Here is a 14,098-nt window from a genome sequence, read left to right on the forward strand (position 1 = left end):
CGACGGTGCAGAGTGAAGTTTTGACAGGCGTCATTTGAAGGATCAAGCTCGACGAAAATGTTTCACATTAGTGAATACTAATGCCATCTCTTAGAATTTTCAGGTACTTATCAGACTGCCTAGTATGCTGGAGCGCCAGAGAAGCCACTTGAAGCTCAGTGTGTCTATGGTAAGAAAAAAAAAGAAAAAGTGGTGGGCGTGAGGGGGCCCGAACCATCGCCACCTCTTTTGAGATCCAATGCACGCGAGTGTGATCTCCCCGAAGAATGATCGAACTTAAGCATAAGATTGAACATAAGCATAAGAGTTTAGGCAAGCTTTCCCCAAATAAGACAATGTCCGCCATGCGGCAATATTGCGGGGCAAGATTGAGGGTCTATTGCCATGGTAATCTTCCTGCAAGCTTGCCTGCAATATTGAGGGAACATTGGAGGGTGATACGTGGGCAATTTTTAGTACAAATTTCTTTTTTTTTAAGTACCATACATCATACGTTTTTGTAGATACGTAAGGTAGTATTCTGGGAAAACATTTGAAAAACTACTGCCCAGCCCTGGGTGCCATGCCAAACTAATGCGCAATGAATCAAATTAAAGATTGACAGGCAAAGTGTCCGAGACTTGCATGGCAAGATTTAGGCAAGCTTGCTTGCGAACTCTTGTGATATTTGGGTGAAAAAGTCTTTTGGCATCACGTGTTTGCGAAGAGGATAAAAATTTTATTTCCCTAGAGAGGAAATATGTTCAAAAGGTGATAATGATGTACATTTATAAGATTTAGTGGCGGTTTCTTTACCTTACTCTGTGATGTATAATAATTGAAATTCTCTGTGAAGGACAGTGTTCTTAGTATATCTGAGTATTTATTTTGTATGATCTGAATGTGATTAAAGTTTCTTTTTGATGCAACTGCCCAAATCATACATGCACAAATGATTCATTAAAAATTTTAGGTGGAGCTATTTTAGTTGGACTCCTGATTATGAAAATAATTGATTCAGACTTTGCTACGTTTATTTTTGTTTTCCAGAGCTTAGCCCATGCCTTAATGACTTCAAGAGCTTTGTAAAGTAATTTTAAGATTTTTGGAACTTACAAGGATGAAGTGAATAACGCGCTGGCATCTGCATATAATCCGATTTAAACTTCAGGGATCTCAGGGATTTCTTTCACGTAGATAATGAAGAATACTGGTAGAAGAATTCTGTTTCGGGGAATACCCGCTCGGATGGTGTTCTCTTTTGAAAGTGTCTGGCCTATGTTGACTAAGCATTTTTTCTATTGGAAAGATAAGAGTGTATAAAATGGATGCGACCTCTTGGAAAGTTGTAATTTATCAGTTTGTTTAGCAGTCCTACATGCCACACAATCTAAAAAGCTTTTTCGACGTCAAGGAAAACAGCTCCAGTACGTTTTCTTCGATTGAGATTTAAGCTGATAGCTTCGGTGAGCTTGAACATCATACGCTGTGTAGAGTGTTGGTTAGTGGTTTTCTTATCACTAACGTTCTTGACGTCTTACTACTTTCTTTGAGGGAGGTGACCATTTCCTCGACACGAATTTGTTTCCTACTCCGTCGAATTCTGATCACGCGACCTAATCAAATCATTTGTCCTCGCGCCGCTGTTCCTGCCACCTGCTATGCCACGAATCTCCGTTCTCGCAGTGTTACATTTATTCTTAAATTCTAAAATCGTGAATAATACTTAGGGAAATACGCAGTTATTACAGTATTTTATTTATATCATAATAATAAGTGGAAGTGGCGATCATAGGCGTCTCCAGTATCGCGCAGTGCCACCCACAATAGGCCTCTCTCAGATGGAGACCATGATTCAGATGGAAGTGGCAATAGGATCGAACCGAGGATACGACCAACGGAAAAACGCAAAAAAAATCATTTGAAATTGCCAGACCAACTCAGGAGGGACATCCTTACCTGTTGGCAAGGAAGCCCGAAATATGCTAATAAAACGCCTCAGTAGTTAAGAGATCAGGCATCTCTTTTACGAAAAGGGCGATATAAAGTTGTTTATCAAGGACCAGAGCAAGATCGTCCGGCGAACATACCACCCTTTCCAACAAGAGCACCTTTGCATATAGCCGATAATGCCAACTGGAGAACTAGGAGGTCAAAAATTCACCAAAATGTCTTTCCCAGGATAGACAAATTAGCTGAAGCTAATACTGCTCTCCCTGATTTGCTCCCTGAAGATGTTGATCTCTGGAAAAATCGCGAGCGTATTGCACCGCTTCAGTTTAAAATTAAATCGGCGACATGTGCATGTATCAAATGTTCAGTGCGTGATTAGCTATATAACATCAAATAAAAAGTTCATTCAAAAAGTTAAGGCACTAGCTCGAAACATACGAAAGAAAATCATGGACTGAAAAAGTGTAAACTGGTGACCATCAAGCAGCACTGAACGTAAAAAATTAGAGCTCTTTTAACAACCAAAGATCGCCTTGAACGGCAAGCAAAGTGGGTTCACGAAAATTGCACCTTTTCTACTCATCTTTCCCGTCTGTTCAACAAAAAGTCATGACCCATTGAAACTCTGCCTAGTCGAGAAGAGATTCAAGTCTCCTGGGAACGAGTATATGAAGATACTCATAAGTTAGATGGAGAAGCTTCAGATAGCTCACTCTTTTGTAATTTATGCCAGAGTCATCTGTCGCAACGAACAGAGGAGGAGTGTCCAGTAATTGCTGCTGAAGAAGTGAAGAAAGTTATCGCTAGAATTTAGATTTTTTCCGCGCCATGACCAGATAAAATAAACAACTTTTGGTGGAAGAAGTTCACTTCTACGCACCAATATCTAGCTTGTATATTTACTACTTCCTTAAACGGAGAACAACCCATTCCACAGTGGTTAATGGAAGGACGCATGTTACTGATTCCTAAGACCGGAGATTTTTCAAGTCCAAAGAACTACCGGCCCATAGCTTGTTTAAACGACAACTACAAGCTATTTACTGGCATCGTCACAGAGAGAATATTAACATCTATCTAGCCGATATAGAGTACAATAGTTGAACAACACGGATGCATGGAGAACCTGTTAATATACATATATATTACCCAGGATTCTATCAGGTATGGACGCAATATGTCTATGGCTTGGATTGACGGCAGAAAGGCATTCGATAACATGAACCATGAACTACTTATTAAGCTCCTTAGTGCCTGGAGGTGATTCCAAAAATATTGAGATGCATGAAAGAGCTTATGCTCTTTTTTGGCGGACAAGATTTGTCATACATCTGACAGGAGACAAGTGACTCCGATACTTTCCTGCATCTCCCTCTTGCCTTTATCTGTTGTGCTCCGAGACAAAAGCTCTGGACACCTATGTGGCCCGCCGAACAGAAGAGAATTTAAGGTCAACCACCTTTTATGTATGGACGACTCTAAACTCCTAGCATATACACCAGAGGACCTTAAAATCCTTTCAACGGCGGTAAATAAGTACTCTAAAGCAATTAGCATGATCTTTAGACTGAACAAGTGTGCCTGCATCAATCTAGACAAAGGGCGACTAGAAAATACAACATTTTGTGAAGATCAGGTTCTTCAGCTCATAGGCTGAAATAACATTAAACATCTGGGTAATGAAAAAACATATGCATATCTTGGAATACCGCTAGCGCAAACACAAAATGTTCGTGTGTTAAAAACGGTACTTAAAAAAAGGTATCGCCAAAATCTCATAAAAATTTGGGCTTCCGAATTATCTGGAAAGCCTAAGATCCTGGCGACCAATATTCTGGCTGCCCCTATACTGCTCTACACGTTTCGTGCAGTAAAATGGACCGTCGATGATTTGAAGCAACTTGACCGAAGCAGAAGCAAGATGATGACAATCCATCGAAGTCATCATCCTAGATGTTCCTTACGTCGTATATACCTTCTCCAAGAAAAAGAGGATAGAGGTTTGCTGAGCTTAGAGTGTCTTCATCGAAAAACCGTTCTGGCTACAGCCTGCTTAGTTCTAAAAAGCACAGAGTCTCTAATGCGACTGGTACATCAACATGAAGTCGTCAATGTTGCGGGATTTCTATACCATGCCGCAGTAAGGGCTGCGGAGAAAATGGGTCTCCCAGTTGATTTCAGCTACACTGTACATGGTCTACCAGCACTAACACCGTTGGTAATCAAAAGTCGTGTAAAGGAAACTGAAGATTCGCTTGTACAAGGGGAACATGCTGACAAGCCCCTTGATGGTAAATTCTAAGGTATTAGACGTACAGAAGAGCTATTGATGGGTCTGTCCAACATGTTTCTCAAAGCTGCTAGATTAAGATAGGAGATGGACGGATTTCTTTTTGCCTGTCAAGACATCGTATAGGGAACCTTAGTTTACTGTGAGGGCATAATAAATGTACCTGTAGGCGATACTAACTGACGAGCGTGCAAACAAGAGACAGAAACACTTGGACAGGTTCTCAGTTGGATGCTAAAAGTATGCACACTTCGGGTACATAGAGAGACAAAATGCTACTCTTAAAGTGTTATATTACCATCTTCAGCATTTCTATCGCGTTGATCTAATGCCCGCCTTGCCATGCGCCCAGGAGGAACTGGAGGCTGTCGTGGGGAATGATCAATGTAAGATCTACTGGAATTTCTCATTTTGTACCACTCAACATATCAGTGCTGCAAAGCCTAATATTGTCCTTCAAGATCTAAAGACCAAGATAATATACATGATTGAATTTTCGACACTAGCTGATGTTAATATTACGGCAAAGGAGGAAAAAACCGGAGAAATATTAAACTCTCCATTTCGAGCTAAGCAGGCTGTACTAAGACTAAAAAGTTCATCTCGTGGTTCTTACAATCGGCTGCCTTGGATGTATGAAAGCTTCATTTTTTAGCCAACTTCAAAAAATCCCGGCTTGTCAGTAGCAGTTTCTGTCGATAGCGAACCAGATGCAAAAGGCTGTTTTTTTTGGGATCACTACATTTGGTCCGTCAACACTGTTCCTCCTAACATTGTACAAAGGTTGGTAGCTCTAAAAAAGTATCCAGAGGTGAAAACTTCACCTCCAGCTCCTTCTAGGATAGAAGGAGCAGGAGTGGACAAGGTACAAGTTCCGGTTGCGTTGGGATTAGTGATTTTAAGGAACTATGATCGTAGCTTCCGGAGCTTACAAATTCTATGATGTAAAACCGGGTTCATCTGAGTGAAAATTTGTAGACGAAAAAACATAATAATAGTAATAGTGGCAATACTGATAATGATTAAAATTAGGATAATTGAGAGAGAAAGAGGGGATTTATAATATTCCCGAAAAATATATACACTTTACACAATGATAAAAATAATAGTTTTAGTTAATCACAAAATTAACCTTATACTCATACCATATACATTTGTTTCACGAGATCACGATTAAGTTTATAAACAATATATTAAGAAAAATTATCCCTAAGTTATTAGATTGAGCAAGGCTGTTCATCTTTACAAATTAGAGTCAGGGCTAATTGATCAGGTTATCCATGACCTATCATTTGATAAGGCAGAAATTTAAAGGCGAGAGAGGAAAAATATATTTCAAAAAGAAAAAAAGTCTGAAGAGTGAAAATTACTCGGAAAGAGAAAGTGGACGTAACGCGTATCAAAGATCTTTGCAGCGGCAGAGGAAAGGAACCTTGAGAAGCATTACATTAAAAATTGTCGAGGACTAAGGCTATTTGTGTTTATAAATTTCTTTAAATTTAATTTATTAATCACATTTCAAACTTATATAAAAACAAATGAAACATATGTACATATAATTTTAAAAATTGAATTCAGATACTCATTTCATAACACCACTAATGTAAAGAAAGTATATAATTGTAATAGAGGTACCTTAAAGAGAAAATCATCTTTTATTATAAAAATACTAGCCAACGTTCAATTACGTTTTATTACGTTGATCAATTGGCAAATTAAAAAAGGTTAATTAACATTTTTATAATTTAAATTTAAAAGAGTTCTAATGTTTTAAATGTTTTTATTTTGTATTTAAGTATTCAATATTTGAATTGCACATTTTCTTAGGCATGACAGTTTAAAATTTTTAATTTTGTTCGACTTAAGAAAATTTGTTTTATATATTTGTTTTATATATTTTTTGTATAAAACAAATGAGTATTATATATAAAACTTCACACTATATATAAACTATAGATAATTGTTTCTCCTGGGAGGCAACTTATCGCGCGCATTGCGCGTGAATCATAATTGATGTCAACGTTATATAGATATGGTTAATATTTAAATAAATAAAAAAACAATATTTAAATTATACATATTTGCTTTTCAGATGATTATTATGCGAATTCAGACTGCAATTCGTATTATAAATTGAGTAGCAGACTCTAATCAATCGGTATTTAATTTCTTACGTCACTTAACTGCAAGCGATAACTTAAGACACAGACCTAGCCAACTTTATTTTCATTCAGTGCTTATCGATCACAAAGATCTAAACTAGTTATAGTGTATCAAGACATTTTTTCAATGGAGGAAATAAAAATGGACATCGTTTTGGAATCTAAAAAGTAATGTGTATCATATTTTTCTATTAATGTTGAAAATTAAAATTAGGGTAAAAGTCTTTTATAAGATCTTAAAAAGCTCTATAAGTTTCTACTAGCTTGTGTGAATATGACTTTAAGTGGCTTTTTTCAGTTTATTTTGAATTTTCACGAATTTTTTCAAATCGCAATTTTGAAATATGGAATTTTATTTCTAAAAGAGAAAATTTAAATTTTAAATTTTTCTTGAATGATAAAGGCAACAAATTTTGTTCTCAAGTTTTGAACAAATGTTTTTCAATCAGTTTAGTCAATCAATTAAGTAAATACAAAATTTCAAATAAGTAATTTTAATTAATGAGCAAATTAATTATTTAATGTTTCTTAAAATTATTAATAAAAGAGAATATTTAAATTCAAAATATTTGTTAATAAAAACCTAAAATATCGTAATTTACGAAGATAATTATCGAGGCTGCTAGCATAAAAATACTAACAATACGACTTTTTTTTAATTTGAGAAAAACTTGCATTGATTTTAAAATATGTTTCGAAGTTTTAGAAATTTAAAAAAAATCAATTTGTAATTTAAGTTTATTTCAACCTATTTTAAACAAAATGAAGACTTTTATAGATTTTGAAGCTTTTTAAGGTTTTTCATAGGTTTTAATATCATAAAGTTTTATTTTAAAGATTCCAGGGGAAATCTGAATCAATTTGTAATTTTAAAAAATTAATTTTGAGAAAATATTTTTAAATATTTTAAAACATTTCAAATTGTTTCCTAAAACACTGCAAAGTAATGTAGAAGAATTTAAGGCAAAATTTTTAAAAGTTGGAAAAAATGCGAATAAATTTATATTTATATTTTTAAACAATAAATAATTAAATTTAAATTAAATTATGCTTGATTGAAATAATTAAGTTCAAAAGTTAAAATAATTTCGGATTCTGTCAGGGGTTTTTGTTAGAAATTTTTAGTATTAAAGAATAATAATTATTGGTATTTTTAGTCATAAAAAATTGCATTTAAAAAAATATTTACATTTTTTCAGAAAATTTAAGTTATGTTAATATTTTTTATCAAAAATTGATAATTTTAAACAAAAAACATTAGGTTTATTATTCTTACATTATATATCATCATTACATTATATTATATTATTATTTTTCTATTATATCATTTTTTTAATTGTTTTTAAGACCATATAAATATTTTTAAATCACATTTAGAAAAATAAGTGATTTAATAATTGAACTAATTCCTTAACACTATCTGTGTTAATCAATTTACCCCTGTCATCCAATAATATATCTGATGTTTTTAAAAATCGTATTTTAATTTAAAATTTAAAAAATTTTGTTTAATGTGATTTTTTCTAACTATCAGTTTGTTTAATTTTTAATGCTTTAATTTTAAATTCAATAATTTTTAAAGTTTATATTTAAAAATCGTACCATTTTCAACGTTTTTAGAATAATTAAATTCAGATTAAGCAATTAATATTATGAGACTTTTGTTTACAAAATTTATATACATTCAATTAAAAATTATAGTTTAGAATGCGCTATTATAAAACAGTTTAACTTTTGAAACATTAAAATTAATGTTTTTTGGCTTCAAAAGCTTAAATTCGAAAATATTTGTTATTAAATTTCTTAAATTCAAAAGTACATTTTTTAATTTTTTAATTTCAATACCTTCAGATTGAAATATTATAATTTTCATGGTTTAAATTTTACTTAGTTTTAAATTTATGAATTTTTGATTTAAATATTTTTGATTCTTTGGTTTCAATTCTAAACAAACAAAATGTCGGGGTTTTTACATTCTTTGAAATCATAGAATATGTAACTGAAAGACTCAATTTTCAGTTTAAAGTATTTGTAATTAAAATTTTTTGAATTAAATGCCTCTAGGATAAATTCAACAAAATGAAAAATCAGGCCAATAGTTTTCAAATTCTAGTCTTAAATATTAAAAGATTTTAAAACCAGCCATTAAAAAACAAATTCTTTTTTGTGGGTAAAATGGATTTTTAATTGAAAATTTTGAATTAAAAACAATGAAAAGCGGAGCAAATAATTTCTGAAATTTCTGAAGATTTCAAACTAATAATTTACAGGAATCTGGTTTAGCATTTATTTTTTTAATTTTTAATTTTCAATGTAATATCTTAATGTTGTCCGATTTTTAGTTGATGATTTAGAAGAATAAATTAAAAATAATTTTAAATAATAAAATATTTAATTTGAAAATTATCAGAATAAATAATAATTCTAAAGAAAGATCTATAAAATTAACGATTATAAATAAAAAAGTTAAAAATGGCGCTGTTTAAAATAAAATTATGTAACAATTAAATTATCTATTAGAATTATTGGCGACCAAAATTTTGTTCAATCCATTTAAAGCTGCTATTTGTTTAAAACGTTTTTTTAGAACATTTCAATAGATTTTTCGAGTTTAGAAGCAATTTGTCTGATTAATTTCAATGTAAAATTATAACTGCTTTATGTAATAAAATTTAAAAATTCTATATTTACAAACTTTTGACTCTAGAAGGTTCAATTTAGTTTTCAATTACAAATTTGCAAATACCCAATTTGCAACTTTCCAATTCAAGGGTATTCAAATTAAAACGTTTTTAATTTAAAATTATTTAATTTTGAACGCTTTGAAATTGAAGTGATACAATTTCAACTCGTTTATAATTAAATTGTCCAATTTTCAAAACTTGAATCTAAATATTTTTTAAATTTAAGGTTGTTTACAAATTTTTCAATTTCCAACTTTTTTAACTGCAAGATAATCTGTTTTAAAATGCTTTTATTTAGAAATGATACAAAATTCCTTTTTATTCGATTGGAACGTATTCAATTTAAAATCGTTCAATATATTCTGTTTTTAAGTGCAAGCGCTTGTAATTCGAAATTATAAATGATTATTAATAGAATTTTAAATTGTTTATATTCTTAATTATAGAAAATAAAAACCAGGACGACTGAAAAATCCAAAAAATAAAATTCCGCACTCTGTAAATTTTCCGAATGATAAAATTTGCGAAAAATAAAATACACAAATTATAACATATATTATTTGGGAACTTTATCGTTCGGGAATTTGATTCTTCGGGGATTTTATTATTCGAAAATTTTATCATACGGGTATTTTTTCATTCGGGAATTTTATTATTTTTAAATTTGATCATTCGGTAATTTTATTAATCGGGAATTTGATTATTCATGAATTTTTCAATTCGAGAATTTTATGGTGTCGGGAATTTTATTTTTCGTGATTTTTCAGCCGTCCCTGTAAAACACCAAAACAATCAAATTCCCGAATTAGAAAATTCCAAAATCATGAAATTCCCGGACAGCTTATAACATTACCGAATTGGATAATTCTCGAATAATAAAAATTCCCTACGGACAATTGCCGAATTATAAATTATAGGGACTAAAAAGTTCAGTGAATTTTCCTCGGCAATTTTCTGGAAGTAATTTTATTGTTCGGGAATTTTTAAATTCGAGAATTTTCCAATTTGTTGATATTATAAGCATTAGGAATGTTATTAATCGGGAATTATCCAATTCAATAATATTATAAACTGTATTGGAATTTTATTATTCGGGAATTTTCCAATTTAGGAATTTTATTATGTGGGAGTTTTTTTATTCGGAAACTGTATAACTTGGGAATTTTACAGTGTCGGAAATTTTCAATTGTACCCGAGAATAGTATCCTTCGGGAATTTTCTATTTCGAATGTTTTATAAATGAGAAATTTTCTGTCAGAAATGTTATTTTTTCGGCAAATACGGTAATATTATAAACTGGTCGGGAATTCCAGTGTTTGGGAATTTTCTAATTCAGCAATTTTATTATTCGAAAATTTTATTATTCGTAAATTTTCCAATTCGGGAATTTCACATTGTCGGGAATTTTATTTTATTTTATATTTTTTAATCGTTCCTCAAAATCCAGAGAAATTTACTGGCACTTTTATATCAAAGATTGATTTTGATTTTTAGCGAAGTACAAAACTACAATAAAAATACAACTTCAGAACGAAAAATGGAACTAGATGACGGCGAGAGTACAACTTTAAAGCCAAAATTTGAGACTTTTGATGACATGCTATCTTGTGTTGGGGATTTTGGAAGATATCAGTGGTGGATAATGTTGTCTCTTATTCCATACACTGCAGCCTACGCTGTTTTATATTTTGCTCAATTTTTTTTGACACTTATACCTCAAGAACATTGGTGCAAAATAGATGAACTGAAAAATTTTTCAGTAGAGGAACGGTATGGAATTTAAATATTGAAATAAATAGTAATAGTTTGCTTTGAGGACTTGTTCGAATTTTACAGTAAATGGTTAAAAATCTTCTCTTTTTTCTCAACATGTATCCAGGCGTCCTATATTCTATCTTGTCAATATCTTTGCCTAGCCGTTTCCGCCTCTTCCTCAAACCTTTTATTTTCCTCCCCTTTCTTTTGATCACACAACTCAGTATAATCCTTCTTTATTTTGATATTTTTGACCTTTTCATTAAACTGTTCATTTCCTTTCATTGACTAATCCCTTCTTCCTGCTCTTTTTACATTTCCTTCCTTTTAATCCCTATTGTTATTACTTTTTTCTTCCTCTAATGTCACTATTCTGGGAAACTAAATCGAATCTATATAATCCCCTACCTCTAGTTTCTTGACCTTTTCTCTAACCTCATCGTCCTCTATCCCATCATCACATACAGTATCTTTTCATTGGATTTTCTTCCTCGATACTCTCCCCATTTCCATCCTCATCTATCTCCTGTTCTTGCATTGAAATCTCCACCTATTGTAAGCCTAATTTTTTCTTTATTTTCTTCACAAATTTTGTCCTTTTTCTCTGATTTCTCCTGCATATCACGGTCCATATAAACCCACACTATTTTCCACTTGTCTCCTCCCACATTTACCTATTCTGCTATTAATCTTTCTTTTTGTTCTTTCATATCTTTCTTATCCTTCCCTGTTATTAATTCATTCGTTACTCCCTTCACCATTCCTCCCATTGCTTTGCCTTTTTTATTCTTCCTCTTTGCATCTTGAACTTGATATTTGTAACCTCTTGATAACCTTTCTTTTATTCTTTCCCATCCTACTACTGCTATATCCAGTTGCGCAACATTTTTCATAAACTCCTTATCCTTTCTTTCCAATTCTTCTATATCTCAGTAACAAATCATCCATTCTTCCATACTCTCGTTTCTCACCTCTTTTTGTTTCTTACTATTTCTTATTTTCCTATCTTTCGTTCCTTTCCCTCCTAGTTTGCCGGCACCTCATTTCTTCCTAACTCTCCCCTTTCTTCGTTCTAATCACACCATACACCTTCTATCTGTATTCTATCACACTTAACTTACGTTCTTTTTCCCTTATCTCTTTTCTCCTTCGCTATCCACCTTAACTCATACTGTACATTCCTTTCTACCCATGTCAAATCATCCTCTATTCTCTCCGAGCTTCCGTATAACCTCCTCTTCTTTTTCATAACTTCCCTCTTATGTTCCCATTTGTTGAGTTTTACCAGAACCATTTTTTCTCCTCTACACATTTTCTTTCCTACACTTCAGTTTACTTCAGTTCCTTCTAGTAGAATTTTTTTCCTCTACGCGTCTCCTTTCTTACACTTCGCACTTCCTCTATATTTCTACTTTAGCTTCTATCCTTTTTAGCACATCTTCCACTCCTTCTTTTAGTTCCTTCCACTCTAATTGTGGAACCTTTAGCGCTATGGTCCTTTTTCTTTCCTTTCTAATTTTATTCCTATTACCCTTAGCCTTTCCCTTTCTTTATTCGAACTCTTCCTATCACTAAACTCCCGGTTTGATTTTTCCATATTCACTATTCTAATTTTCAACTCTGTTACCTTTTTATTATGCTCATACACACATAGTAAAGGGTGTATTAGAAAAGAGGTAGGAGGGAATAGACAAGATATATTCAAGAGGGGGCAAGAGGGGGCATTGAAAGGATATAGAAGAAAAATGGAGATCAGTTTATATTGAAGATTAGATTATTGTATGTTAAAGAAGGTGTATATAAGATTAGATTAAAAGCACATTGTGAATAAAATTGTATTGTCCTTTGCAGAATTTTGGCTGGAATTCCACGCACTGATCATTATCCATATTACGACACGTGCCGTCAAAAAGATTTAAACTTCTCTGAACTCTTAAAAATCACCAACAATTTTCATTCACCATTATGGAGTACAAATGAAACTGTCACTTGCAGTGGCTGGGAGTATAATCTTACACAGATTCCATATGCAAGCATTGGAGCTGAGGTGAAGTACTTAAAAACCATTGTTTTTTTAGGGTTTCGTAGCCGTAGTACTACTTTTTCTTGAAAAGAAAAGTAGAGGACAAGAGGGGAAGTTTGGGAGTGGGAGTGAGGGGAAGTGACGGAAAGTGGGATGAGTGAGGAGAAGTAAACGGAATGAGGGAAGAGGCAACTGAGAAATAGTAGGGAAGTGAGCCATGGCGAGGTGAGGTAGAGAAAGTGGCTGGGAAGTGGGAGACGTGAGAGATGTTGAAGTGCTGGGATGGAGTAGTAATGAGAAGTAGGAGAAGTATGGGAAGCGAGGAAAGCTCAGGAAAGGTGGAATGTGAGGGAAAGGAGAATAGGAGAAAAGGGGTAATGTAAGACGGATAATTAAGGAATGGTAAGTAGGGATGAAAGAGTATAGGAGAGGAAGATTTAAACGACTGAATTTGCGTCCGAGGCTACGAAACCCTGATTTATAGGCGCGTGACACCTACTTCGAGTAATTTATTTTATTACTCTAAGTTATAAATTATTATCTATAATATTTTTACTTGATGACGTATATTGACAGTTAACGATTAGTTAGATTGGGTATGCGACCGGGCATATTTAGTCTCGACGGCTCAAGCGCTCTTCTTCTGTGGATCAATTCTCGGAGGGTTTCTTTTTGGATGGTTTGCTGATCACAAAGGAAGGATTCCGGCTGTAGTATGCTGCAACATAGTAGCTTTAGCCGCCACTATCGCGTCTGCAAACACTAGTCATTTTTGGTCTTTCGCTCTCTGCAGATTCTTTTCTGGATTCGCCTTTGACAATGTGATCAACATTCCTCTCATTGTCGGTATGGAACATGCATTTTAATTCAGTTTTAACCTACAATTTCACATCAAGAATGCAAAAAGTGTCTTGATATAACTTTAGAAAATATGTTATCTTGAGAAAAATGGAAAAAGCTTTTTGTAATTCGATACCTCCATATTAAAACCACATACCTCAGATTCGGCGACCAGTCTCGCGTTGGTCGACTAAAATAACTAAAGTTGTTACATTTTATGTAGTCTTTTTGATTGTTATAAAGGGGGAGGGTCGGTAAGGCCGGTTTTTGGCCTAATTTATTTTTGGACCAAAAATTCTAAAAAAATCATCGTAGTATCTTATAAGTATCCCGAGTCGATTTCACGCTAAACGGACTACCCTCCACCTCCAGCCACCCCCAGCCACCCCCACCCCCCCTACAAATATAGGAA

General features: G+C 33.1%; 1 protein-coding gene across 1 annotated transcript in view; it reads left to right on the forward strand.

Annotated features, from left to right (window-relative positions):
* Positions 1-726: 726 nt before the first annotated feature.
* Positions 727-14,098, forward strand: part of LOC117181014 (organic cation transporter protein-like) — a 42,463-nt gene continuing 29,091 nt past the window's right edge. The window contains exons 1-5 of the mRNA XM_033373582.1: positions 727-750; positions 6,315-6,552; positions 10,563-10,838; positions 12,675-12,870; positions 13,434-13,692. Of these exons, the coding sequence (XP_033229473.1) occupies positions 6,512-6,552; positions 10,563-10,838; positions 12,675-12,870; positions 13,434-13,692 (772 nt within the window). The 5' untranslated portion in view covers positions 727-750; positions 6,315-6,511. The remainder of the gene's footprint in view (positions 751-6,314; positions 6,553-10,562; positions 10,839-12,674; positions 12,871-13,433; positions 13,693-14,098) is intronic.

The sequence above is a fragment of the Belonocnema kinseyi genome, chromosome 10, assembly GCF_010883055.1.
Source record: "Belonocnema kinseyi isolate 2016_QV_RU_SX_M_011 chromosome 10, B_treatae_v1, whole genome shotgun sequence".
Classification (NCBI taxonomy): domain Eukaryota; kingdom Metazoa; phylum Arthropoda; class Insecta; order Hymenoptera; family Cynipidae; genus Belonocnema; species Belonocnema kinseyi.